Raw genomic sequence first — 23,492 nt, 5'->3', positions numbered from 1 at the left:
ATTCTCAGTGCTACATGTCGATGGGGTGGAAGGGCATTTATTCCTCCAGGACCTGAAGCTCAGTAAAGCACCCCACCAACAACCCACCTGTTCTCTGATTGGATTGTTAAATTTGTGATTGTCATGACATAACTAATAAGTAATCAGCTTATTAGTTATGCTTATTAGGAAGAAAAATTTTGTTAAAAGAGTGACATCATGCAAACATCATGTGATCCTCCTCCAAATGTATAGCTCCACCTTTTACTGCACCTGAAATTCTTTCACTATGTTTTTGAACCGCTGTGAGTCCCCAAACTGGAATACAACTATTATAGTTAGCCATATAGGAACTCTGTTTCTCTCTGATACAGAACTACAGTACCTCAGCCCGAGCTGGCTTAACCTCAATCTTTGCAACATTTTGTGTGGTTTTCTGCAAGACAAAAGGATCTGTATTTTTCTGATTGTCTTCAATCAAGATGAAGTTGCTTCTAGTTGTTACTGCTTTTTTGGCTGTGACCAGCTGTGCCAGCATCTCTCTTGGAGATCTGGAGTTTCATGCATGGAAGCTCAAGTTTGGTGAGACAGTAGACTCTTTTCTCCTCTTTTAGTTTAGCCTTGTGTGAAATGCTGTTGTTCATGTTTTGTGGTCTTTAAAATATGCTTAGTAAACCTCAAATTCTGAGAAAAAATGTGAACTAACTCTTACGTTTACTTGTAGAAAATTTAAAAGGAACAGAAGGGTATCTCTTACCAGAAATTCAATTTTTATTCTTTATTCATAATTCCTTTGTTCTCTTTATGATTTTTTCATTTTCCAACTGGCAGAAAAATCCTATGACTCTCCATCAGAGGAGGCTCATCGGAAGCAGATCTGGCTCAACAACTGTGAATTTGTGCTAATTGACAACATATTAGCAGACCAGGGTTTCAAGTCATACCGCCTCGGTATGACCTACTTTGCTGACATGGTATGTACGGAAAAACATGTGCCAGTTATGTTTAATCCTTTTTAAAAACATTTAAATTTTGACTGCAAAAATGATATTTGAAAAGAAAAAAAATGTCCTTCTTCATTATGTTATGTTATCATGTTGCTTTTATTATTCTACCATGTCCAGTGTCCATGAGTGTTCTGAAAGGCACTTTCAAATAAAATGTATTATTATTATTATTAGGAAAATGAAGAATACAAGCACCTGATTTCCCAGGGCTGCCTTGGTTCCCTCAATGTTTCCCTGCCTCACAATGGTTCTGCATTTCTCCGGCTACCTGAAGATATTGATCTTCCCGACACTGTTGACTGGAGGGAAAAGGGATATGTCACTGATGTCAAGGATCAGAAGAAGTGTGGCTCCTGCTGGGCCTTCAGTGCAGTCAGTACATATAACTTAGTGTTCTCTATTTGTTGTAATATGGCAAACTTTGCTCAACTTAATTATATTGTATAATCAGCTATATATTCTGGATTAAGATGAACCCATATTTATTGCAGACTGGTGCACTGGAGGGTCAGAACTTCAGGAAGACAAGAAAATTGGTGTCTCTGAGTGAACAGCAGTTGGTGGACTGCTCTCGCAGCTTTGGGAACCACGGCTGCCAAGGAGGCTTGTCATACCAGGCTTTTCACTACATTATATACAATGGAGGAATTGACACTGAGGCGTCCTACCCTTATGAGGCTAGGGTAATTAGACAGCAATGTCTCAAAAACCTGCTGTCACACCAGATCTCCTAAAACAAAATCTTTGAACGTACATTTTCAGGTGTTCATTACCTGACTATGATCATCTTGCTAAATGTCAAAGTTGAAACCGCCATGTGCTCATTCAGACAGTGGTAGTCATGATGGTTTCTGGCTAAAATATATAGTAGTTCCAAGACTTGTAAAGTAGTACTACTTACTACTTACTGTACTTCTTTCAAATACAAATCAATCTAGTATAGTAAATTATAGTAAATTATAACATATTTTCTCTCAATTAGGATGGACTATGCCGTTACAACCCCAATGCTATTGGTGCCAAATGCACTAGCTATGTTCATGTGAGTAACTCTGATGAAGCTGCACTGAAGTCTGCTGTGGCTAGCTTTGGACCGATATCTGTATCCATTGATGCTTCTCATCGATCGTTTCAACTCTACCATTCAGGTGCAGACATTGACACACTTTGGGGAAAGTACCAAGAAAAATATCTTCAAATAGAAAAAGAAATTGAAGGTGCTTAATTTATTCTTTATACCTGTAAGTCTGATTGACATGTATTTACAGGATTGTATGATGAGCCGGCCTGCAGCAGCACACATTTGGGCCATGCTGTGCTGCTTGTAGGTTATGGTACTTTGACTGGGCATGACTACTGGCTGGTTAAGAACAGGTAAATATGTGATGCTCATATTTTAATTCGTTCATTTCATTCTTTACAATATTCACTGAGAGGTGATACACAGATACGTATACATGAACATGAAGTGTGAGCTTTAGCTGCTAAATGTTGTTAATTTGTTTCTTTCTGTAGCTGGGGACTTGGATGGGGAGAGATGGGATACATTAAGATGAGCAGGAACAAGTACAACCAGTGTGGGATTGCCACTCGAGGAATCTGCCCTCTGGTCTAATGAGGTGGGAGTAAACTCATCCTCATTTTGTCCTTATTTGACAAACAATTACTTAAAATACCATTTAAGCATATGTAATTTCTGATATTCAAACAGTATGTTTTTACAGTACACTACAGCTTACTGTAGGATCGTGGTTATGGGTATTAGTTTTTTAGTTTTATCTAAATTAACTGAGTTAGAAGACAGTATCTTTTTTTATGGTGTCAACCAGTCTCTTTTTTCCCAAAACTGCAATTTCACATTGCGATATAAACATTTACATTTGCGTTTTTACTGTAGTGGTGGGTATAACTTAATAACAATCTTGTGATGTTACCATTGGAAATATTGATCTGTTGATCAATCAGCTTTATTCAGAAAGAGATCCTCAGCCCCTGTGGGATGCATTTCTATCCAGTTTTCTGCAGATTTTTGTGTTTAACACAGAATAAAGCAGATTAACTGAATATCTCCTGGCTTTTTCTGTAGAGTTGTCAGTGACAGTTTTGTTTCATTTAGAAATGTTTAAATACTTATTAATACCAATGGAATGATATGGCTGAATAATGCAGCTTTTGCTGTTCCTTCCTTATCAGGTGTGTGAGTGGGTGGATTTACTATGTTAACAATATTAAATCATTGGTAAAATGTATCAGTCAAATCAAATTATGTACTGCTGATACATTTCTCTAAAATCCATGTGGGTTTTCAATATTTATTTGGTATTTCATGGATTCTGATTGAGTTCCCATTGGCTCAACTTTGAGAGTCACCAATATGTATAAACAGCACATCAAAGACATTACACTTAAGCAAATTAATTACATGCTGTTTGTTGTGGAAAAATAAATTGAGCGTCAAAACCAAACTGATTTTCTGGGATTTATTGAAAGAATCCATCACTCCAGCACAAACAGGGCTCATACCATGATTTTAAGTTGTTTTAAGTTGTAAATCAGTCAGATTTGACCCAAACACGACAGGAAGGTTAAAGCTTCTGTTAAAATGTTCAGCAATGCTTGATTTAATCTTCAAATAGAAAAAGAAATTGAAGGTGCTTAATTTATTCTTTATACCTGTAAGTCTGATTGACATGTATTTACAGGATTGTATGATGAGCCGGCCTGCAGCAGCACACATTTGGGCCATGCTGTGCTGCTTGTAGGTTATGGTACTTTGACTGGGCATGACTACTGGCTGGTTAAGAACAGGTAAATATGTGATGCTCATATTTTAAGGTTAAAGCTTCTGTTAAAATGTTCAGCAATGCTTGATTTAATCTTGCTTGATGTTGAGAAATGCGTGATATATCATGCCATTAACCATTGAAAATGTTTATTAAAAAACTCCTTACCTTCACTTGTCCCTCCCTCAGAATATCCTCAAGCGCTGATGCAATAGCTGATCCTGTCTGGTTTTTACACATCTGACTATGGGTATCGAAAACCGGTTCTTGTTGAGAACTGGTTCCCACTGTTTCAATTCCTTGGAATTGTTTGCCATTTTTGCAAACGATTCCCTTATCGATTCCAGTCGCCCCGAATGACGTCACCACGTTGCGGAACGTCATTTACCTGGCAGGAAATACGGCGCCTAAGTGGCTTAAACGCTCAAAAGTTTGGTCATACTTTACGAGAATGGATGACAACAGGGCAACTTGCAATACTTGCAAAGTAGATATTTCATGTAAGGGAGGAAACACTACGAATATGCAAAAGCATTTGCTCACAAAACACGTGATGACCTTAAATGAATGTCGTGTTTTTAATTCCGCTCTGGACTCGTGAATCTCAACCCAGCAGCAGCGGTAACGTTTGCACGTCCTCTCCCGTTAATGCGGCAGGTAAATAATCAACTAACAGTGCATATTATGTTATCGCGATCTGCCTTATTACAAAACCTGCCATTACTGTGCATTTAGGTGACTGTGATGAGACAGACAGACAGAGTCTGGCTCAGATGCTGGCAGTTCTCGCTGCAGTCTACAGGTAGCGTCTCCTTTCAGGCCAGGATAGACGAATGTCACCGAGCAGTGACTAAGTTTGTGTTCAAAGGCTTGAACCCATTTGCCACAGCAGATGATTTTCGGTAAGTGAATGTGTGTAATCATAGGCAGGGACATTACTGAATATTCTTGTGTAATTGCTACTGAATAATTTATGTTATACTTTGTTATTGCTACAGAAGAATATTTATTTTATTATTTTACATTTACATTTTTTTTTCCTGGGGACCCTGTGACACCCCATTGAAGAGCCGTAGGCTGGATCTCTTAAGATCTCACTGTTGGGTTTGTAAGGCCATGTTACTCCTAAATTTCTATCTCGTTCAAAGAGAAGATATAAAACAAAGTTCTAAGCTAATCGACCTTAGTGTTCTCCTTTTTTTAAAAAGAATCGATAAGAGAATCGATAAAGAATCGAATCGTTAAACAGAATCGAAAATGGAATCGGAATCGTGAAAATCTTATCAATACCCATCCCTACATCTGACCCATGTAAATTTAGTTAATTAAGTGTTTTGTAAAGTTCTGCTTTGAGACAATACAGCTCAGGGCTGGTGGGGCTAAGGGGACTGCACACAGTTATGCATGGTAGAGCATGTTCCATGTTGTCAAGCTCAAGTTGTTATGTCTAAGTCCCATTATGTGTCCTGTTTTTTCAAGTGTCTCGTGTTCTTTTTTTCAGCGTGTTTAGTTGTACATCCCCTGTGGTGTTCAGGTCATTTGTGTCAGCGGTTTTTCCCCAGGTGTTCTTACTTCCCTTATTACCCTCCTGTGTAAGAATGAACAAGGATTTGGACGACTCACCAAAATTTTCTATTTTCAATTTTATTTACATAGCGCCAAATCACAACAGTCGCCTCAAGGCGCTTTATATCGTAAGGTACACCCTACAATAACACATACAGAGAAATACCCAACAATCATATGACCCTCTATGAGCAAACACTTGGGCAATACAGGGAGTGCAGAATTATTAGGCAAATGAGTATTTTGTCCACACCATCCTCTGCATGCATGTTGTCTTACTCCAAGCTGTATAGGCTCGAAAGCCTACTACCAATTAAGCATATTAGGTGATGTGCATCTCTGTAATGAGAAGGGGTGTGGTCTAATGACATCAACACCGTATATCAGGTGTGCATAATTATTAGGCAACTTCCTTTCCTTTGGCAAAATGGGTCAAAAGAAGGACTTGACAGGCTCAGAAAAGTCAAAAATAGTGAGATATCTTGCAGAGGGATGCAGCAGTCTCAAAATTGCAAAGCTTCTGAAGCGTGATCATCGAACAATCAAGCATTTCATTCAAAATAGTCAACAGGGTCGCAAGAAGCGTGTGGAAAAACCAAGGCGCAAAATAACTGCCCATGAACTGAGAAAAGTCAAGCGTGCAGCTGCCATGATGCCACTTGCCACCAGTTTGGCCATATTTCAGAGCTGCAACATCACTGGAGTGCCCAAAAGCACAAGGTGTGCAATACTCAGAGACATGGCCAAGGTAAGAAAGGCTGAAAGACGACCACCACTGAACAAGACACACAAGCTGAAACGTCAAGACTGGGCCAAGAAATATCTCAAGACTGATTTTTCTAAGGTTTTATGGACTGATGAAATGAGAGTGAGTCTTGATGGGCCAGATGGATGGGCCCGTGGCTGGATTGGTAAAGGGCGGAGAGCTCCAGTCCGACTCAGACGCCAGCAAGGTGGAGATGAGCTTGTGGGGCCTTTTCGGGTTGAGGATGGAGTCAAGCTCAACTCCCAGTCCTACTGCCAGTTTCTGGAAGACACCTTCTTCAAGCAGTGGTACAGGAAGAAGTCTGCATCCTTCAAGAAAAACATGATTTTCATGCAGGACAATGCTCCATCACACGCGTCCAAGTACTCCACAGCGTGGCTGGCAAGAAAGGGTATAAAAGAAGAAAAACTAATGACATGGCCCCCTTGTTCACCTGATCTGAACCCCATTGAGAACCTGTGGTCCATCATCAAATGTGAGATTTACAAGGAGGGAAAACAGTACACCTCTCTGAACAGTGTCTGGGAGGCTGTGGTTGCTGCTGCACGCAATGTTGATGGTGAACAGATCAAAACACTGACAGAATCCATGGATGGCAGGCTTTTGAGTGTCCTTGCAAAGAAAGGTGGCTATATTGGTCGCTGATTTGTTTTTGTTTTGTTTTTGAATGTCAGAAATGTATATTTGTGAATGTGGAGATGTTATATTGGTTTCACTGGTAAAAATAAATAATTGAAATGGGTATATATTTGTTTTTTGTTAAGTTGCCTAATAATTATGCACAGTAATAGTCACCTGCACACACAGATATCCCCCTAAAATAGCTAAAACTAAAAACTACTTCCAAAAACATTCAGCTTTGATATTAATGAGTTTTGTGGGTTCATTCAGAACATGGTTGTTGTTCAATAATAAAATTATTCCTCAAAAATACAACTTGCCTAATAATTCTGCACTCCCTGTATTGGGAAGGAAAAACTCCCTTTTAACAGGAAGAAACCTCCGGCAGAACCAGGCTTAGGGAGGGGTGGCCATCTGCTGCGACCAGTCGGGGAGAGAGAAGGAAGACAGGATAAAAGACACGTGGAAGAGAGGCAGAGATTAATAACAAGTGTGGGTCTTGATGCATTCGCAATCATCCAGGTAAGTAAATCTCCAAAAGTTGATTCTGTTCATCTGGACGTAGTGTTTTCAGAGGGAGAAACATTTCGTCACTCATCCAAGTGACTTCTTGGAAAATAAGAAGTCACTATAACAAGTATGATTCAATGCAGAGAGGTCTATTAACACATAGTGAGTGAGAAAGGCGACTGGAAAGGAAAAACTCAATGCATCATGGGAGTCCCCCAGCAGCCTACCCCTATTGCAGCATTACTAAGGAAGGATTCGGGGTCACCTGATCCATCCCTAGCTTTATGATTTAGCAAAAAGGAAAGTTTTAAGCCCAATCTTTAAAGTAGAGACAGTGTCTGTGTCCCAAGTCCAAACTGGAAGCTGGTTCCACAGAAGAGTGGCCTAAGAATATTCAGACCTCAGTCAGGCACAAGAAATGTTTCTCCTTTATAAAGTTTTATTACACAAAATTAAACGGTTTCAAATTCAACTGCATGCACTTTGACACTGCATGAGATAAAGATTACAGACAGACAGATGTACACACATGATTTTTCTTGGTTTAGTAAATCTGGGTCTTAATGGTGTAACCACTTATTTCAGTTGAAACCTGCTGAACAAAACTTTCATTTTGCAAACTATTGTGCTTGGCTTCTCCTGGTTGTAATATTCTTACCTCAACTGTTAGCCTTTATTTGGGAGCTAATCTAATATCTGCCCATATACCATTCAACATTAACTCTAAATGCACCTCAGAGCTCTGCATAAATGACTTAATACCAAAGAAGACCTTCCACCTGACCTCCACCTTTCTAGAGATGCAGTCCACTTATTCAGAACATGGCATCATTTGTATTAAACCATTATGTACTAATTTGAAAATAAATGTTTGTTAGACATTTTGTATCTTGAACTATAGTTTCAGTAAATTGCTTCTGTACACCCCACAGTGGAATTTAAACAAAACAATCAGTATGTGATTGCATTTATTGAAACCTGGTTGAAAGGCTTTGTTACATTCCCCAAACCTTGTTCATGAAGCTCAGCAACTCAAGAAGTTCACCTTCTTTGGTGGGAAAATGGGTTTGACTGTGCATGTTTATTATGTCCTCAATCCCTTAATAACTCATATACAGTTCGGTCTGGTCAGTTAATTTGTGAGAGTCCAACTTAAACACTGTGCAGTTTCCAGTTATTCGCTACATATGGCCATGTCTACATGCCATAGTGTTTTTATTATCATTTATTTTCAAAAACTGAACAGACATAATAGGGCAGGACAGGTTGGTTTCAACCTGAAGTTCACTGAACATGTAATTCTGGAAATTGAGAACAAAAATGTGTGGATGACAGTAACAGCAATAACAGTCTTTACATTGAAACATGTTTGACAGGTTGCACTGGTTTATTCAGAAGTTAAAGTTCAGTTTACGAACTTTGCATAGTTCAGCCATTTCATTTCTTCCTCTGCTCATCACTCAGTTATACAGACATAATAAATGATATGAGTAATCAAAGTGATCAAGGTTCAGCCTTTTTTATATTGGTTTGCATATCATTTTCAGCTGCTAATGTTTTCTTTAGTGTCTAAAACCTTTAATTTGATTATCTTTAAAAATCAATCATCACTACAGGTACACATAAAATAAAGTGATATAGTTTGTTGTCTTTTGTATTCGTTTTTTTTTTTTTTTTTTTAAATAGATGAAGAATAGAAATTAAGACAAAAACTTATTCTCTTTAACCTTTGTCACACATTCTTAATGAGATTTTCCAAGCTAAGGCGACAAGTTAGTTTAAATTACAAACAGGACCTGTGGATTCAAAAATATGTGATTACTAAAAAATTTTCCTTGAAATATTAACTTCATTTGCTTCATCAAAATCTATAGTCTATAATGTTTTATGGATTTTAAATCAAATAAAATGTTGGATGAGTAGTATTCTGTCCAACTAAAAAAATGTAAACTCTGATCCAAATTAGACTGTGACTGAGCAGTCATAGCTTAATGAGAATGTACAGGAGTGGGTTCAAGTACATTTAATTCTCAGCACCTTGCAGAGAAATACACCCTAAAGACTTCTTATGGAAGGAAGCAGTAGCTGTTTCAAAACCCTGTTTCTGCATTGTGGCTGAATTTTTGAGAATTAAATAATAACTTGGTGTAATATGTCATGCTTTGTAGTTTATGCAAAGGTTTAATTTACCTCATTTTAAGCCCTTTTTAAAACCTTAGAATTTAAAGTGGGTATTCTTCCTTATGGTTTATGTTTGACATGTGAAATGCCTTCAACAACAAGGTGAAGTTCAATGATTTTGTGTTGTTCAAAGTTTATATGAAAATCCCAGGCAGTTAATTGCAGTGGCCCATGATCACTTGGTCACTTTTCAATCCACTGGCATGAGTGATGCTTATGTTGCTCTTGTCAGAAATGATCAGTCTGTAGAAACAATCTGGCAAGCAATACAAGGGGACATCGCAAGAGGGCGCCAGAGGTGGCTCAACAGACATAACCAGTATTCAGTATTTTTGGAGGAGTGAAAAAAATGTGAATGTGTGACACTCAAGAGATCAAAAGTAGTGTATGAAAGAGAGGAGAGATTGTGGTAAGGCTTGCTTGATAAACTGGAAATTGGATGTTTTCTCTGTATGCACTAATTCAATATAACTGATATTTGATGTATTGTGTGACTGGTGATCAATTAATCAAGATTCAAGAGGTTTACTTTTTTTCTAAGACATGATGTAACATCCATCCATCCATTCGCTTCCACTTATCCTTTTCAGGGTCGCGGGGGGCGCTGGAGCCTATCCCAGCTGTCATAGGGCGAGAGGCGGGGTACACCCTGGACAGGTTGCCAGTCTGTCGCAGAGCTAACACATAGAGACACAGACAACCATTCACACTCACATTCACACCTATGGGCAATTTGGATTAATCAATTAACCTATCCCCACAAACTGCATGTGGGAGGAAGCCGGAGTACCCGGAGGGAACCCACGCAAACACGGAGAACATGCAAACTCCACAGAGAAAGACCCCGGCCTGATGGTGGAATTGAACTCAGGACCTTCCTGCTGTGCAGCAACAGTGCTAACTACCGTGCTGCCGTGCTGCCCCATGATGTAACATGAGAAGGAAAAATTAAATAATAAAGTCCACAGTGACACAGCACTACAACAACCTAAACAACTGACAACTAAATCACACAAAAAATGTGTATAATGGAATTCAAAATTTAGAAATAATGAACAAAAAGCTACCAGTGATATGAATAACATAAGAGCCCATGGGACAGATATATGTAGATGTAGACATTCGAGGTTACTGCACATAGTGAGTCCCTGGTGCTTGTGTATTTGTATGAAAAAGGTCTTTAGTGTGTGGCAGAGTTTGCTTCTGGGAAGACACTAGTGGGGGGAAATGGAACTGCCAACCACAGTCCTCCGTGTCCCTGGCAAGCCTGAAAGGGAAAAAAACACTTTTGTTTGTATTTTTATGTATTTCTAATCAATAAAAAAATAACTACATTACCTGAATAAATTGGCAGAGGACCTTGGATGCTGGTTTCGCCACTTACAAGTGATGGGAAAAATGTTTGTCCACCTCTTAGTTGGACTCCTCTTTACAGCACAATTAATTTGTTCAGTGAAGGTGGCTGGTAATGTGAAGTTTGACCTATATATTTCTTTATCTATCATTATGATTCAGGAATGAATGGCATCAAATGTATTTAGGTAAAAGGTAGTTAGATTCTCAAAATCTCACATCTCAAAAGAGGAAAAGACATTTTCACTGTAAAATTCTAATTTTAGAGTAGTGATATTAAGAGAGTGTTTGTAAGCAGACCAACAGGAGAAATATACCACTGCCTTTCAAGATGTTGGTCACAATATATTTAAGTCTAGGACTGTTTTGTCACTTAGCCCAGAAACACCTGCAAAAACTCATTCAGACCAAAGAAGACCAAGGAATGCTGACTGTCATGAAGGTTCCTCCACCTAATCACTTCAGTGAACAACTGTGAGAGGTGTAAGAAAGCCAGACATTCTGTGAAATCTTAACATTTTCAAATCCTGCAACAAACTGCTGAGAAGCTGATCATGCCCTCGTGATGATTCATGACACTTAAGTTCCTCATTCTTGCTGAGGCTGCATAAAACACTTCCTTAAATGAGCGGCGTCATGCGATCATCCTCTTGATGTATAGCTCCACCTTTTTCTATTTCAGTGCCTGGCATTCCTTATCTTCCTTCAAGAGCTGCCCCCCACCTCTGCCGACTGACTTGTATGAAGCAATCATAACAGGTAGTCAGGTAGATAACATGAAGAAGCCCTGAAGGAGGCTGTGGTCATCATTAGACCGGTTTCTGTGGCCATTGGTGCTTCTCATGAGTCCTTCCAATTCTACCAATCAGGTACAATCATTAAAACACTTTTGAAAGTATCTTCAAATAAAACAAGAAATATTTTTTTTCTTGTTATTTTAAACCCATCAGTCACCATCAGTCACCCCTAACTAACATGTATTTTAAGGCATGTACGATGAACCTGCGTGCAGCAGCACCGATTTGGACCGTGGTGTGCTCGCTGTGGGTTACGGTTCTTACAAAGGACATGACTCCTGGCTGATCAAGAACAGGTAAATACCGACATGTTTTAATTCATGCACTTCATTCCTGCTAACATCCGCCGAGTGCTGATACACAGCTACAAAAGGCATCTTTTGTTAATCAGATTGTTATGTCTTCACATGAGGTTAAACTATTAATGTGAACACAGCTGAGTTTTAGCTGCTGAATGCTGTTCATTTGTTTCTTTCTGGGGCAGTGGGGTCTTGGATGGGGAGAGATGGGCTACATTAGGATGAGCAGGAACAATTTCAATTGCTAGTTTTGCAAGTTACCCTTTGATCTGAACAGATGGAAATAAGGGGCAGGGGGCATATAATTTACTTAAAAATCAAATGATCTTTTTTAAGTTTTATTTCTGGTTCGGTTTCTGGTGTGTCGTTTGTGTTTAATGGACTAACCTTATAATGACTGCAAACACATGTAAATAAATAAATGTTTGACACTAAGATGTGAAAATTTACTTTTGTGTGTTTTACTTTGTTGGTGGTGCGTGGCTTAATAACCATGCAGTGGAATTTAGATGTAGAATCTGTTGTCTGTTGGTCAATCCAAAGATTTTTACAAATCAGATTAGCTGATTAGCCTCAAGCTTTTAGTGTAGAGTCTGCATGGATTACATTTTAGTTTCATTGAAGAGAAAATTTGGTGGACTCTGTGTCTATCTCTCTCTATTTTTTTTAAATGACTAAAGATGCAAAAGCATGCCTGTTAAAAAAAGCTGGAAAAGCTGTTAATAATAACAAATACTCCAATCTGTGGTTAAAGTAGAAATGCGGAGTACAAGTCATGCGCAAAGCAAACATCGTGACATTATTTTGGGTTCATAAGCTAGTTTCAGTCAACATAAATAATTCTAAATAAACCATTTATGTTGTTCAAAAGTCTGATGTTTCAGAAGCAGTCTCAAATACTTCCTGCTTCTATGGCCTTTGGTTTGCAAACATCAGATGAAAGATATAAACTGAAAACTTTTGTAGATGAATGTCTCCTCTCTGGATTCTCCTGTCTGAATTTAACGTTTTGTGCTTTTACCCCTCAGTTAGAGTTTTACTTCCTTCAGCATGTTGTGGTTTGAATTATTTTTTTTTACATTCATTGATCACATGCAGGAAAGGACAGAGACATAAAACTGAAAGGTGATGTGGACATATAACACCGTAATGGAGGCTGGCTGACTGTTATGTAAAAAAGACAATAGAAATTTAAAGCAGCCAACTGTCAAGTGTGCAAAGTTAAATAGTCATAATCAAGCATAATTTGATGAGCCTGGGCTTGTCGAGCACAGCTAATACGCTTTTTTCCCTTTTACTTACTTCCGAAAAGAAAACCTAATTTCTGCTGTTCAATGGGCTCCTGAACAAATTTAAACTTTTTAAAATTATGCAAAATGCAAAACGCTTAGCCGTGTCTCTAATAAAACCGCTGTAACTTCAGAGGTAATGTTCATATGTTGATTAATGGTTTTCTTTCATTTTTGATGTACTGCAGAAATCCCAGGCCAGGAAAATCACCTTCATGTTTTTCTGTGTTTTATCTTCAGCTACTTTGACACAAAGCCATCTGCTGTGATGCTCACACCTTTGATAAAGTCTTGCGAGTGTCAGCTTCCTTTTTATAGATACAAAAATATGTAAATGTACTGATCTGAATTATAATATTTCTGACTGTCTGAGGCAAAATTTCCCAGATTGAATCAAATCGAATCGAATTAAATCGAATTGTGGATCAAATCGATTCGGGACCTTGTGAATCGGAATCAAATCGATTCTAGAAATCAGTGACGATACCCAGCCCTAGTCCATATGTATAGAACATGGCATCATTTGTAATTAAAAGTGTTGTATTAATTTGAAAATAAATGTATATTATGAATAGTGTCTTTGTTGATCTCAGCTGTTTAATGGCACTTATTAACAAACAACCTTTCATAATGTAGCTTGCACAGTTTGTTGGAGAAGACACTGTTTTGCCTCTCTAGACCCCAGAGTTGACTATTAAGCAAACAATCACTATGTAATTACATTTATTGAAAGCTGCTTGACATTCCTCCAATTATGTCCTCACACCCTTACTAACTAACTAACTCATATACAGTTAGGTCTGGTTACTTAACGTGTTAGAGACCTATATAAAGACTATACGGTTTCCAGTTATGCACTACATATGTTTATGTCTGTCATGGTTCTGGGTCAGTTGTCTCAGCATTTTGAGTTTATGGTGTGATTTCTTTGTGTTGTCATGTTTTAGTTTTCTATTCTTTAGTTTTGAGGTCATTGGGGATTTGTGACTTTTGTATTTTTAAGATGGGTTAAGTTTCAGTGTCTCAGTCAGCCTTCGAGTTTTGTTAGTCATATGATTCTGAAGGTTTTCTTGTTCGCCTTAGTCAGGTTTGGCAAACTCCAGGCCTCGAGGGCCGGTGTCCTGCAGGCCTCAAGGTTTTATATCTCACCCTGGGTCAACACACCTGAATCAAATGATTAGTTCATTACCAGGCCTCTGGAGAACTTCAAGACATGTTGAGGAGGTAATTTAGCCATTTAAATCAGCTGTGATGGATCAAGGACACATCTAAATCTGCAGGACACCGGCCCTCGAGGCCTGGAGTTGGACACCACTGGTCTAGGTTATGCATTCTTGTGTCAGGTTCCTTTTGTGTCTCCTGTGAGAGTCTGTGTATGTTCTTTAAGTTTTGTCCGTGTCTCCCTTTTCTGTTCCCATGTTTCATTCCATGTCTCCCTTGTCTGAGTTGTGCATGTTCTCCCCAGCCCGTCATCTCCCGCTCCCTCTGTGTCCCTCACTCCACGTCCCAGTCATGTCATTGTTTTCCTCTCCCAGTTCCGTTTCCATGTCTGTTTCTTGGTCCCAGTGTCAAGACTATGTGTCTTAATCTGCACGTTTCCTGTTTTATTTTGACAGTCTCTCATCTTGTGTTCAGTGTGTTCTGTTTTAATTCCTTTGTCTCGTTACGCCTTAACTCGTTCCAGCTGTGTTCCCTGTGTGTTTCCACTTCCCTCATCACCTTCATGTGCATTTATTGTGTGAGTTTCCCTTTGTTCATTGTCAAGATCGTCGGTTAACCTTCCCTGTGTTTCTATGTTCCATGTGTTCGGGGATTTCATGTTTCATGCACTTATTTTCCCAGTTCAAGTTTTATGTTAGTTTCTTCCTTCCTTTTTCCTTTCTTTTGGTTTATGTTTTCGTTTTCAGCGACAAGACGTGCTCGCTTTTTGTTAAAGTTTAATTCTACCTCACTCATCTGCATCTGGTTACACACACCACAACCTCCACACAATCTGCGGCCTGGATTGTGACACTATTAGAGTGTTTTTTATTAACATTTATTTTCAAAAAGTGGAACAGGACATGTTGGTTGATTAGAAATTCAATGACAGTGTAATTCTGAGAACTGAGAAGGGAAAGAAATGGATGACAGCAATGGCAAAAACAGTCAAAACACGTCTGACAAGCTGCACTGGTTTAATCACAAGTTAAATTTTCCGTCAAAGTTCTTCCTCTGCTCGTGCTTCATGTTTAAAATCACTCAGTTATACGGACATAATAAATGATATGAGTAATCAGAGTGATCACAGTTCAGCCTTTTTTATATTGGTGTGCATATCATTTTCAGCTGCTTATGTTTTCTTTAGTGTCTAAAACCTTTAATTTGATTCTCTTTACAAATCAGTCTGACCTTTGCTCATCATCACTACAGGTACACATAAAATAAAGTGATATAGTTTGTCTTTTTTCAAATTTCTTTTTTCAAAAACAGTTGAAGAAAAAACTTCCCCCACTTCACCCACTACAACAACTTCTTCTCTTTAACTTTTGTCAGACATTCTTGATGAGATTTTCCAAGATAAGGTGACAAGTTAGGTTAAATTACAAACAGGAACTGTGGATTCAAAATATGTGATGAGTAACAATTTACTCATCACATATTGACTTCATTTACTTCATCCAAATCTATAGTCTATAATGTTTTATGATTTTTAAATCAAATAAAATGTGAATTTTGACCTTTGACTTGTGCTAACTTTTTTTATATCACTGCATCATTTTGTGACAAATTTGAACTTGTCATGATTTTTAAAATCTAATAAGACATTTCTCAGTGAAAAAGTCATCCACGGAGGCTCTACAGAGCAGGTTAATCAGCTTTATTTTCTTGGAAACACAAAAGTCTGCAGAAAACTGAATAGAAAGAAAAATCACTCAATCACTCAAAAATCTCTGTGTGGATAAAAGTAGATTAATTAGCACAGTTTCTAATGATGAAAACCACTGCATGGTTATTAAGTCACACAACAAAGTGTAACACACACAATCTCATGAACTGAAAGTTCGCCAAGGAGTGGACCCAAATGCAGACACCAAGACGCAGAGGAAACTATTTACAAGAGTATTTATTTGACAGCAGAGTTTGTGAGCCAGATTAGAAATGGCTATGGGGAGTGGTGAATGGAGCTGAGAAGGGAGCTGGATCACAGAGGGGGTCACGGCGAGAGACAGAGAGGCAAAAGGGATCCTGTAACAGATAGAGACGGAGTTATTGTATGGATAATGAGTCAACTCAGAGTCTTTTGCTGGTGAGTGTATTCTGCTTACTTCCAGGTCCAGGCTTTGAAGGCCCTGAGGAGGGGAGGTCCGTGGGAATTTCCAGTGTATTCGAGGTATAATGGCAAGTTATGCCACTACGCTAGTTACCGCCATGGAGAGCATAACGAACTGCCGAGTAAAAGCAGGTTGCACAGGTTTAAGTAGCTCTCCCACTGATTGCTTGCAGATGAGCACTAGATGAGACACATGAAGCTTCACCCCAGTGGGATGGACAGCAGCTGAACACTGATGACAAAGTATATCCTTATTATCAAGGAACACATTACATTATAACAGGATCGGGCCAAAAGAGGCAAAACTGAATACACCAATGGAAGATCAAACAGAGGTATCTATGCCACATTTCAATAGGGGAAAAGACATTTTCAATGAATAAAATCAAATTTCAGAGTAGTGGCATTTAGAGAATAGTGTTTTTAAGTAGACCAACAGGAGAAATATACCACAGCCTTTTTTGTCCGTTTGAATAGTCACAATATATATCAGTCTAGGACTGTTTTGTCACTGAGCCCAGAAACACCTGCAAAAACTTTGTGAGACCAAAGAAGACCAAGGAATGCTGATTGTCATGAAGGGTCCTCCACCTAATCACTTCAGTGAACAACTGTGAGAGGTGTAAAAAGCCAGACGTTCTGTGAAATCTTAACATTGTCAAATCCTGCAACAAGCTACTGAAACGCTGATCATGTCCTCCTGATGATTCATGACACTTAAGTTCCTTGTTTTTGCTGAGGCTGAATAAAACGTTTTCTTAAATTTGTGGCACTATGCGATCCTCCTCTTAATGTATAGCTCCACCTTTTTCTATTTCAGTGCCTAACATTCCTTCTCTTCTTTGAAGAGCTGTTGAAAAACACCTGACTGACTGGTATGAAGTAATCATAACCGGTAGTCAGGTAAATAAAAACACCTCTCTGACACAGAGCTGTATCTCACACAGGTGGTTATTCTTCAGTCTTCACAACAGACAAAGACAACGAGACAGGTAAGAAGTTGCAGCACAGATGACAACACATAGACAGGTCCAAATACACTTTCAGTAATGCACAAGTAGAAATTAAAAAAAGAGTCATTAATTTGAGAAAGAATTACAGGAAGAAAATAAACAGAAACTCAAAGAAACTGAGACATAGAGCACATAGTACGGTAATATGAAAATGACATCCAGCATCTTGACAGAAAATATTTTAATGCTGATGTGAAAAATATCAGAAACTGCCTGTGTGATTTCCTGTAAGTCACAAATCATTTCTGTCTTTTTCTGCTTGTGTTCAGTCAAGATGAAGTTGCTGCTTGTTGTTTCTGCTGTTCTGGCTGTATCCAGCTGTGCCAGCATCTCTCTGGAAGATCTGGAGTTTCACGCCTGGAAGCTCAAGTTTGGTGAGACAGCAGACTCTTTCTCTACTTTCTCATTTTTCCTTTTTGCCAGAAGCTCTGATCATGTTTTGTGGTGTATAAAATATTTTCTCAAATAACAGAAACTCTTTTAGCCTAAGTGAGATTTGTATTCATTAATGATCGATTACACGTGATTTTCTTTTATTCTGTTTCTGATATTTCACTTTTCCGACTGACAGGAAAATCCTACGATTCTCCATCAGAGGAGATTCACCGGAAGCAGATCTGGCTCACCAACCGCAAACTTGTGCTAATGCACAACATCTTGGCTGATCAGGGCTTCAAATCCTACCGGCTTGGTATGACCTACTTTGCTGACATGGTATGTGCAGAAACAGAAGCCAGTCAGGTTTCAAAATGACACATCAAAATTCATTATTTGAATAGTCATCAGTAGTCTTGATTGCATTGGCATATAAGGACAAAAACAAATACATTTTGAATTTTAAAAAAACATGAATTTTGTTCTTCTTCATCAGGAAAATGAAGAGTACATAAAGCTGGTTTCCCAGGGCTGCCTCGGCTCCTTCAATGCTTCTCTGCCTCGCCGTGGTTCTACCTTTCTCCGGCTGCCTGAAGGTACTGATCTGCCCGACACTGTTGACTGGAGGGATAAGGGATATGTCACTGAAGTCAAGGATCAGAAGCAGTGTGGCTCCTGCTGGGCCTTCAGCACAGTAAGTCTATACAGGAATCAGTCTTCCTCGTTTTTGTAAAGCGGGAAACTTTGCTCAACTGTTGTCTGGTTTCAAACTGACTCATTCTTGTTGCAGACTGGCGCACTGGAGGGTCAGCACTTCAGGAAGACGGGAACGCTGGTGTCTCTGAGTGAGCAGCAGTTGGTCGACTGCTCTCAGAGCTTTGGCAACCAGGGTTGTAATGGAGGCTGGATGTACTATGCCTTCCAGTACATCAAAGCCAATGGAGGAATTGACACTGAGCAGTCCTACCCTTATGAGGCTAAGGTAAATGGGCAGCAATATGTCAAAAACATATCACGTCAGCTCTCTTGTTGATGTAAATCACTTCTCAACTAGGATGGATCATGCCGTTACAACCCTACAAGTGTTGGAGCCACATGCACTGGCTATGCTTATGTGGAAAAATATGATGAAGAAGCCCTGAAGGAGGCTGTGGCTACCATCGGACCGGTTTCTGTGGCCATTAATGTTCAAGATTCCTTCCAGTTCTATACATCAGGTGCAGACATTAACACATTGTTTTGAAAGTGCCAAGAAAAATATCTTCAAATATTACAAGAACTGAGAAGTGTTTTATTTGTTCTTTACACCTGTCAGTCTAATTCACCTGTATTTAAAGGAGTGTATGATGAACCTGGGTGCAGCAGCACAGTATTGAACCATGCTGTGCTGGTTGTGGGTTATGGTACTGAGAATGGACATGACTACTGGCTGGTCAAGAACAGGTAAATACCCACAGGTGATGCTCATATTTGAATTCATGCGCTTCATTCCTGCTAACATTCACTGAGTGCTGATGCACAGCTGCATATAAAGGCATCTTATTTGTGGTTTCACAACGTAATACAGATCATTATGTCGCCGCATGCTGTTCAACTATTAGTGTGAACATAACTGAGTTTTACCTGCTAAATGTTGTTATTTTCTGTCTTTCTGTAGCTGGGGTCTTGGATGTTAAACTGTGCAATTTGTTTCTTTCTGCAGCTGGGGTCTCAGATGGGGAGAGAAGGGATACATTAAGATGAGCAGGAACAAATATAACCAGTGTGGGATTGCTAGTGTAGCAAGCTACCCTCTGGTCTGAAGAGGTGGAAACAAACTCAGCTACATTTGTTTTTCCATTTGAACAAAATGTACTCATGTTAATCTTAAACATTTGTTTACTTAAACATTTAAGATGAATCTAAATATATGTGAACATTTAAGATTCATTCAATCCAGGTTAGTGCTAGTCTAGGATTTTCTTCAATGTGGTCGAAATATATAATTGCATGTACAAAAAGTAAATAAACTGAGATGTAAACATTTACTTTTGTCTGTTTCACTTTGTTGCTCGTGTGTAGCTTAATAAGTGGATCAGTCCACTGTGAGGACAGATTTTAAGTTTCCAAGAGAACAAAGATGACTGACTGAGTAACCCCCAGTTTCTCCTCTAGATGGATGATATTTTTGTTTAATTGAGACACATATTGACAATAGTTATTGCATAATTGACATTAAATGATACAATAGTATGCAAAACATTAAGTGATGCACATTTGGCTGTTCCTTTTCAGAACTAAAGTTAGCACATGTTAAAGGTCAGTCATGACAGGCCATTAAGAGATTTAAAAACAAATAAAAGAACTTAAAAAACGATCCTAAAACATACAGGTTGCCAGTGGAGTGAAATTAAAATGGTGGTAATGTGCTCAGACTTTTCTGCTCCAGTTAAAAAACGCTCTGCAGCATTTTGCACAACCTGCAGACGCCTAATGGATGCATCACATAATTGCCATTAAATGATACAAAACATTAAAATCATTAAATGATGCAAAACAGTAAGTAATGCACATTTGGCTCTTCCTTTTTGGAATAAAAGTTAGCACATGTCAAAGGTCAGTCATGACAGGATTTCGATTTTTCTTTGTCATTTGGAGAGATTATTATGACAGTGTTCACTATTGGGTCACATTATATATATCCAATAATTTACTTTAATTAAAATAAACATTATATATACTTATTAATACGTTTTTGTCACTTTATTACATGTGCTAAGACTATGGCTTATAGGCAGGCTAAGGTATTATAGATTATTTCTGTTAGCACATCATAGCATAGTTCGACAAGCCTTGTTAAGCAACACTGTTTGCCCACATGCCATCTAACAAACGTTCTCCGGTTTCTCCAAACCACCTCAGAGCTCTACAAAAATGATTTGATAGCAAAGAAGACCTTCCACCTGACCTCACTTGTTCACAACATGGCATCATTTGTGTGAAACATTGTGTACAAATTTGAAAATAAATGTATATTTTAATTGTTGTCTCAGATACTTGACAACACTTATTAACGAAAGAGTTTTGAGAATGCAGTTTGCACTAGGTTAGGTCCATAATTTGCTGGAAAACACAGTTTTTGTCATTTTTCTTCTCTACACCCCACAGTGGATTTAAACAGAAAAAGTCAGTATGTGATTGTATTTAATGAAACGTGGTTGAAAGCTTTGTTAAATTCCCCAAACTTGTTTATGAAGCTCAGCCACGTGACAAGTTCATCTTCTTTATGCCCACAATGTCCAAAAGTCCTTATTAACTCATATGCAGTTAGTTCTGGTCAGTTGATGTGTTAGAGGCCAATTTAAACACTGTGCAGTTTTCAGTTATTTGCTACATATGCACATGTGTAGAGTGGGGCAGGACAGGATGGTTTCAACATGAAAACTGAACGTGTATGAATGGGAACTGAGGAAGGAAACATATGGATGACAGTAACAGCAAAAACACTCTTTACATTAAAACATGTTTGACAGGCTCCACTGGTTTAATAACAAGCTAAAGTTTCAGTTTATGAACTTTACATAGTTCATCCACTTTTCTTCCTCTGCTCATGCTTCATGTTTAAAATCACTCAGTTATGTGGACATAATTAACCTTTAATTTGATTCTCTTTACAAATCGGTCTGACCTTTCCTTATCATCACTACAGGTACACATAAAATTGTATCTTATAGATTATTTTCTTTTTTTAAAGATAGATGAAGAATAGCGCGTGAGACATTAAGACACAAATTTAGACAAAAAAAACTTCTCTTTAACCTTTGTCGCACATTCTTGATGAGATTTTCTAAGATAAGGTGATGAGTTAGTTTTAAGAACAAGCAGGGCCTGTGGATTCCTGGTGGTAGTGATTGATGACTGACAGCTTCTTTCTGTTATGCTCTGTTTACACTGAGTACGTCTGAGCAGAAATGAAGATTGAAGAGCCTAAAACCAACTGACACACATAGGTGGTTCAACACTCACGCAGACACTTTGTGTGGCAATCATAGAGTGCTTACTACAATCTCAATAATTCATTGTTATTTGGCATTTGCACAAAAGAAAACGTTACAGTTCTTGGCTTAAAATTTTGAAAGCAAGTCTTTGAAATCACAATCATCAATGTCAAGAAGCATCACTGCATGTGACTACAGGCTTACGTCACAGCAACATTGAATGTGAAAAATGATTCTGATTATATTGTACCTAGTTAATTGTGTTATTTTATTTCTAATCTATTTCTTCACCTACAAGGGTTACTGTTCTCCTGAAGGGAGGGAGTGTATTACTTTCTGTTTTTTTGTTAGCAATCGAGCCTTCACGGTGTTCAAGCCATCATTTTAGAATATTGTGTGATGGTAGATACAATTAACACCTCGAGCTGATTTAATTTAGATAAAAACTGGATCACGGTTAGATCAAATGTGAAAATCAGGAAATATTTTATGTTACCCACAATTTTTTGTGGATTTCTGGTAGACTTCACAACAGAATGCTGACGTCAGCATGCTGCAACAAAAACATCGACATTTTATTATATTGTTATCATTTTAGTGTTTTGGTTTTTTTTAAAATAGGATTTCAAAAAACAAGACAATAGGATTTTTTCCAGTGTTGCTTAACACAGCAAAGTGCTGCACATCAACAGAAAGAAACAAACATTTGAGCTTATGTCAGCATGCATCAGAGAGATGACACAATGTGCCTTCAGTGTCACTGCCAAACATACCTGACTGCTTAGAATTCACTGGATGTATATTCCCGTCACCTGTAGCAGGAAGAATGTTGACAACAAAAACTGTCTTTACGGGATCACATGTTTGACAGGCAACACCGGTTGAAGTTAGAGGTTCACTTTTGTTTTTTTACCTCTCTTATTTGAGGTGCATAATCACTCACTTTCACTGATAAATACATAATATGAACAATGATTAATTAAGGTGACACAGTTAAGACTTGCTTATGTTGGTGTGCAGATCATTTTCTCAAGTTATTTACATCTTCTTTGTGAATAAAACTTAATTTCACTTTGCTCCTCATCACTACAGGCACATATAAAATAATGTTACACAATTTGTTTGTTTTTTTCCTTTTTTGTTTTTAACCTTTACTTGCAAAACCAGAACAAAAGTAGAACAAAACCCAATAAGACCAGACGTGTTTTGTTTAGATGGAAGAATTTTTCACTTTTTCAACATTTGGAGATGGTGGCACTGGTGCAGTGACAGTATGACGATGCAGAGGCTTTCACTGGGAGTGGAGACAAAGTTGGAGAGGCAAGGGTTAGATAGCTTGGACATGAGCAGAAGAGGGATAATTAATATACTGGACAAAGGGTTTTGAAAATGGAGCTGCCAGGCAGGAGGAAAAGAAGAACATCACAGAGAAAATTAATGGATGTAGTGAAGGAATCCATGCAGAGGACTGGGTTGACAGAGATGCTTGGGATAGGGTGAGATTGAGGCAGATAACCCGCTGTGGTAACCAGCAGAAATAATAATAAGAAGAAGAAGACAAATTCTTCATCATTCCCTTAGTTGCACATCCTGGATCCCAGATTGAATCAAGTTAAGCACATTCACACAACAATCCCTCATATATAGTACATACCTCACACAG

At 38.4% G+C, this 23,492-nt stretch overlaps 2 protein-coding genes across 4 annotated transcripts; both read left to right on the top strand.

The window, feature by feature from the left end:
* The first annotated feature begins 461 nt into the window (after nt 1-461).
* Nucleotides 462-2,601, top strand: LOC146365975 (cathepsin L-like peptidase). Its single transcript, XM_084915078.1, has 7 exons — nt 462-561; nt 811-953; nt 1,161-1,358; nt 1,478-1,669; nt 1,969-2,134; nt 2,255-2,360; nt 2,502-2,601. The coding sequence occupies exons 1-7, from the start codon at nt 462-464 to the stop codon at nt 2,599-2,601; spliced, it is 1,005 nt and encodes a 334-aa protein (XP_084771204.1).
* Nucleotides 2,602-4,020: 1,419 nt separating this feature from the next.
* Nucleotides 4,021-19,898, top strand: LOC146365974 (cathepsin L-like peptidase). 3 transcript variants are annotated; one of them, XM_084915074.1, is made up of 14 exons: nt 4,021-4,426; nt 4,505-4,671; nt 7,074-7,244; nt 11,449-11,635; nt 11,754-11,859; nt 16,466-16,524; nt 17,412-17,456; nt 17,747-17,851; nt 18,049-18,191; nt 18,349-18,546; nt 18,643-18,834; nt 18,907-19,069; nt 19,190-19,295; nt 19,555-19,898. In XM_084915074.1, the coding sequence occupies exons 8-14, from the start codon at nt 17,752-17,754 to the stop codon at nt 19,652-19,654; spliced, it is 1,002 nt and encodes a 333-aa protein (XP_084771200.1). In that variant the 5' UTR covers nt 4,021-4,426; nt 4,505-4,671; nt 7,074-7,244; nt 11,449-11,635; nt 11,754-11,859; nt 16,466-16,524; nt 17,412-17,456; nt 17,747-17,751; the 3' UTR covers nt 19,655-19,898. The 3 variants fall into 3 exon arrangements, with proteins under 3 accessions (XP_084771200.1, XP_084771198.1, XP_084771201.1); XM_084915072.1 differs by having other exon boundaries at nt 16,466-17,456; XM_084915075.1 differs by lacking the exons at nt 4,021-4,426; nt 4,505-4,671; nt 7,074-7,244; nt 11,449-11,635; nt 11,754-11,859 and having other exon boundaries at nt 14,400-16,524.
* The last annotated feature ends 3,594 nt before the right edge of the window (nt 19,899-23,492 follow it).

The sequence above is a fragment of the Perissodus microlepis genome, chromosome 19, assembly GCF_051167445.1.
Source record: "Perissodus microlepis isolate ML-2025 ecotype Zambia chromosome 19, ASM5116744v1, whole genome shotgun sequence".
Lineage (NCBI taxonomy): Eukaryota > Metazoa > Chordata > Actinopteri > Cichliformes > Cichlidae > Perissodus > Perissodus microlepis.
Note: the sequence above shows the minus strand (reverse complement) of the source record. Positions and strands in the feature narration are given on the sequence as shown.

Excerpts from the sequence above, each read along its gene's own strand:
- LOC146365975 (XM_084915078.1), top strand. The coding sequence starts at position 462 with ATGAAGTTGCTTCTAGTTGTTACTGCTTTTTTGGCTGTGACCAGCTGT. Across the intron at positions 562-810 it reads TGCATGGAAGCTCAAGTTTG|AAAAATCCTATGACTCTCCA; the intron begins GTGAGACAGTAG and ends TCCAACTGGCAG. Across the intron at positions 1,359-1,477 it reads CCTGCTGGGCCTTCAGTGCA|ACTGGTGCACTGGAGGGTCA; the intron begins GTCAGTACATAT and ends TATTTATTGCAG.
- LOC146365974 (XM_084915074.1), top strand. The coding sequence starts at position 17,752 with ATGAAGTTGCTGCTTGTTGTTTCTGCTGTTCTGGCTGTATCCAGCTGT. Across the intron at positions 17,852-18,048 it reads CGCCTGGAAGCTCAAGTTTG|GAAAATCCTACGATTCTCCA; the intron begins GTGAGACAGCAG and ends TCCGACTGACAG. Across the intron at positions 18,192-18,348 it reads TGACCTACTTTGCTGACATG|GAAAATGAAGAGTACATAAA; the intron begins GTATGTGCAGAA and ends CTTCTTCATCAG.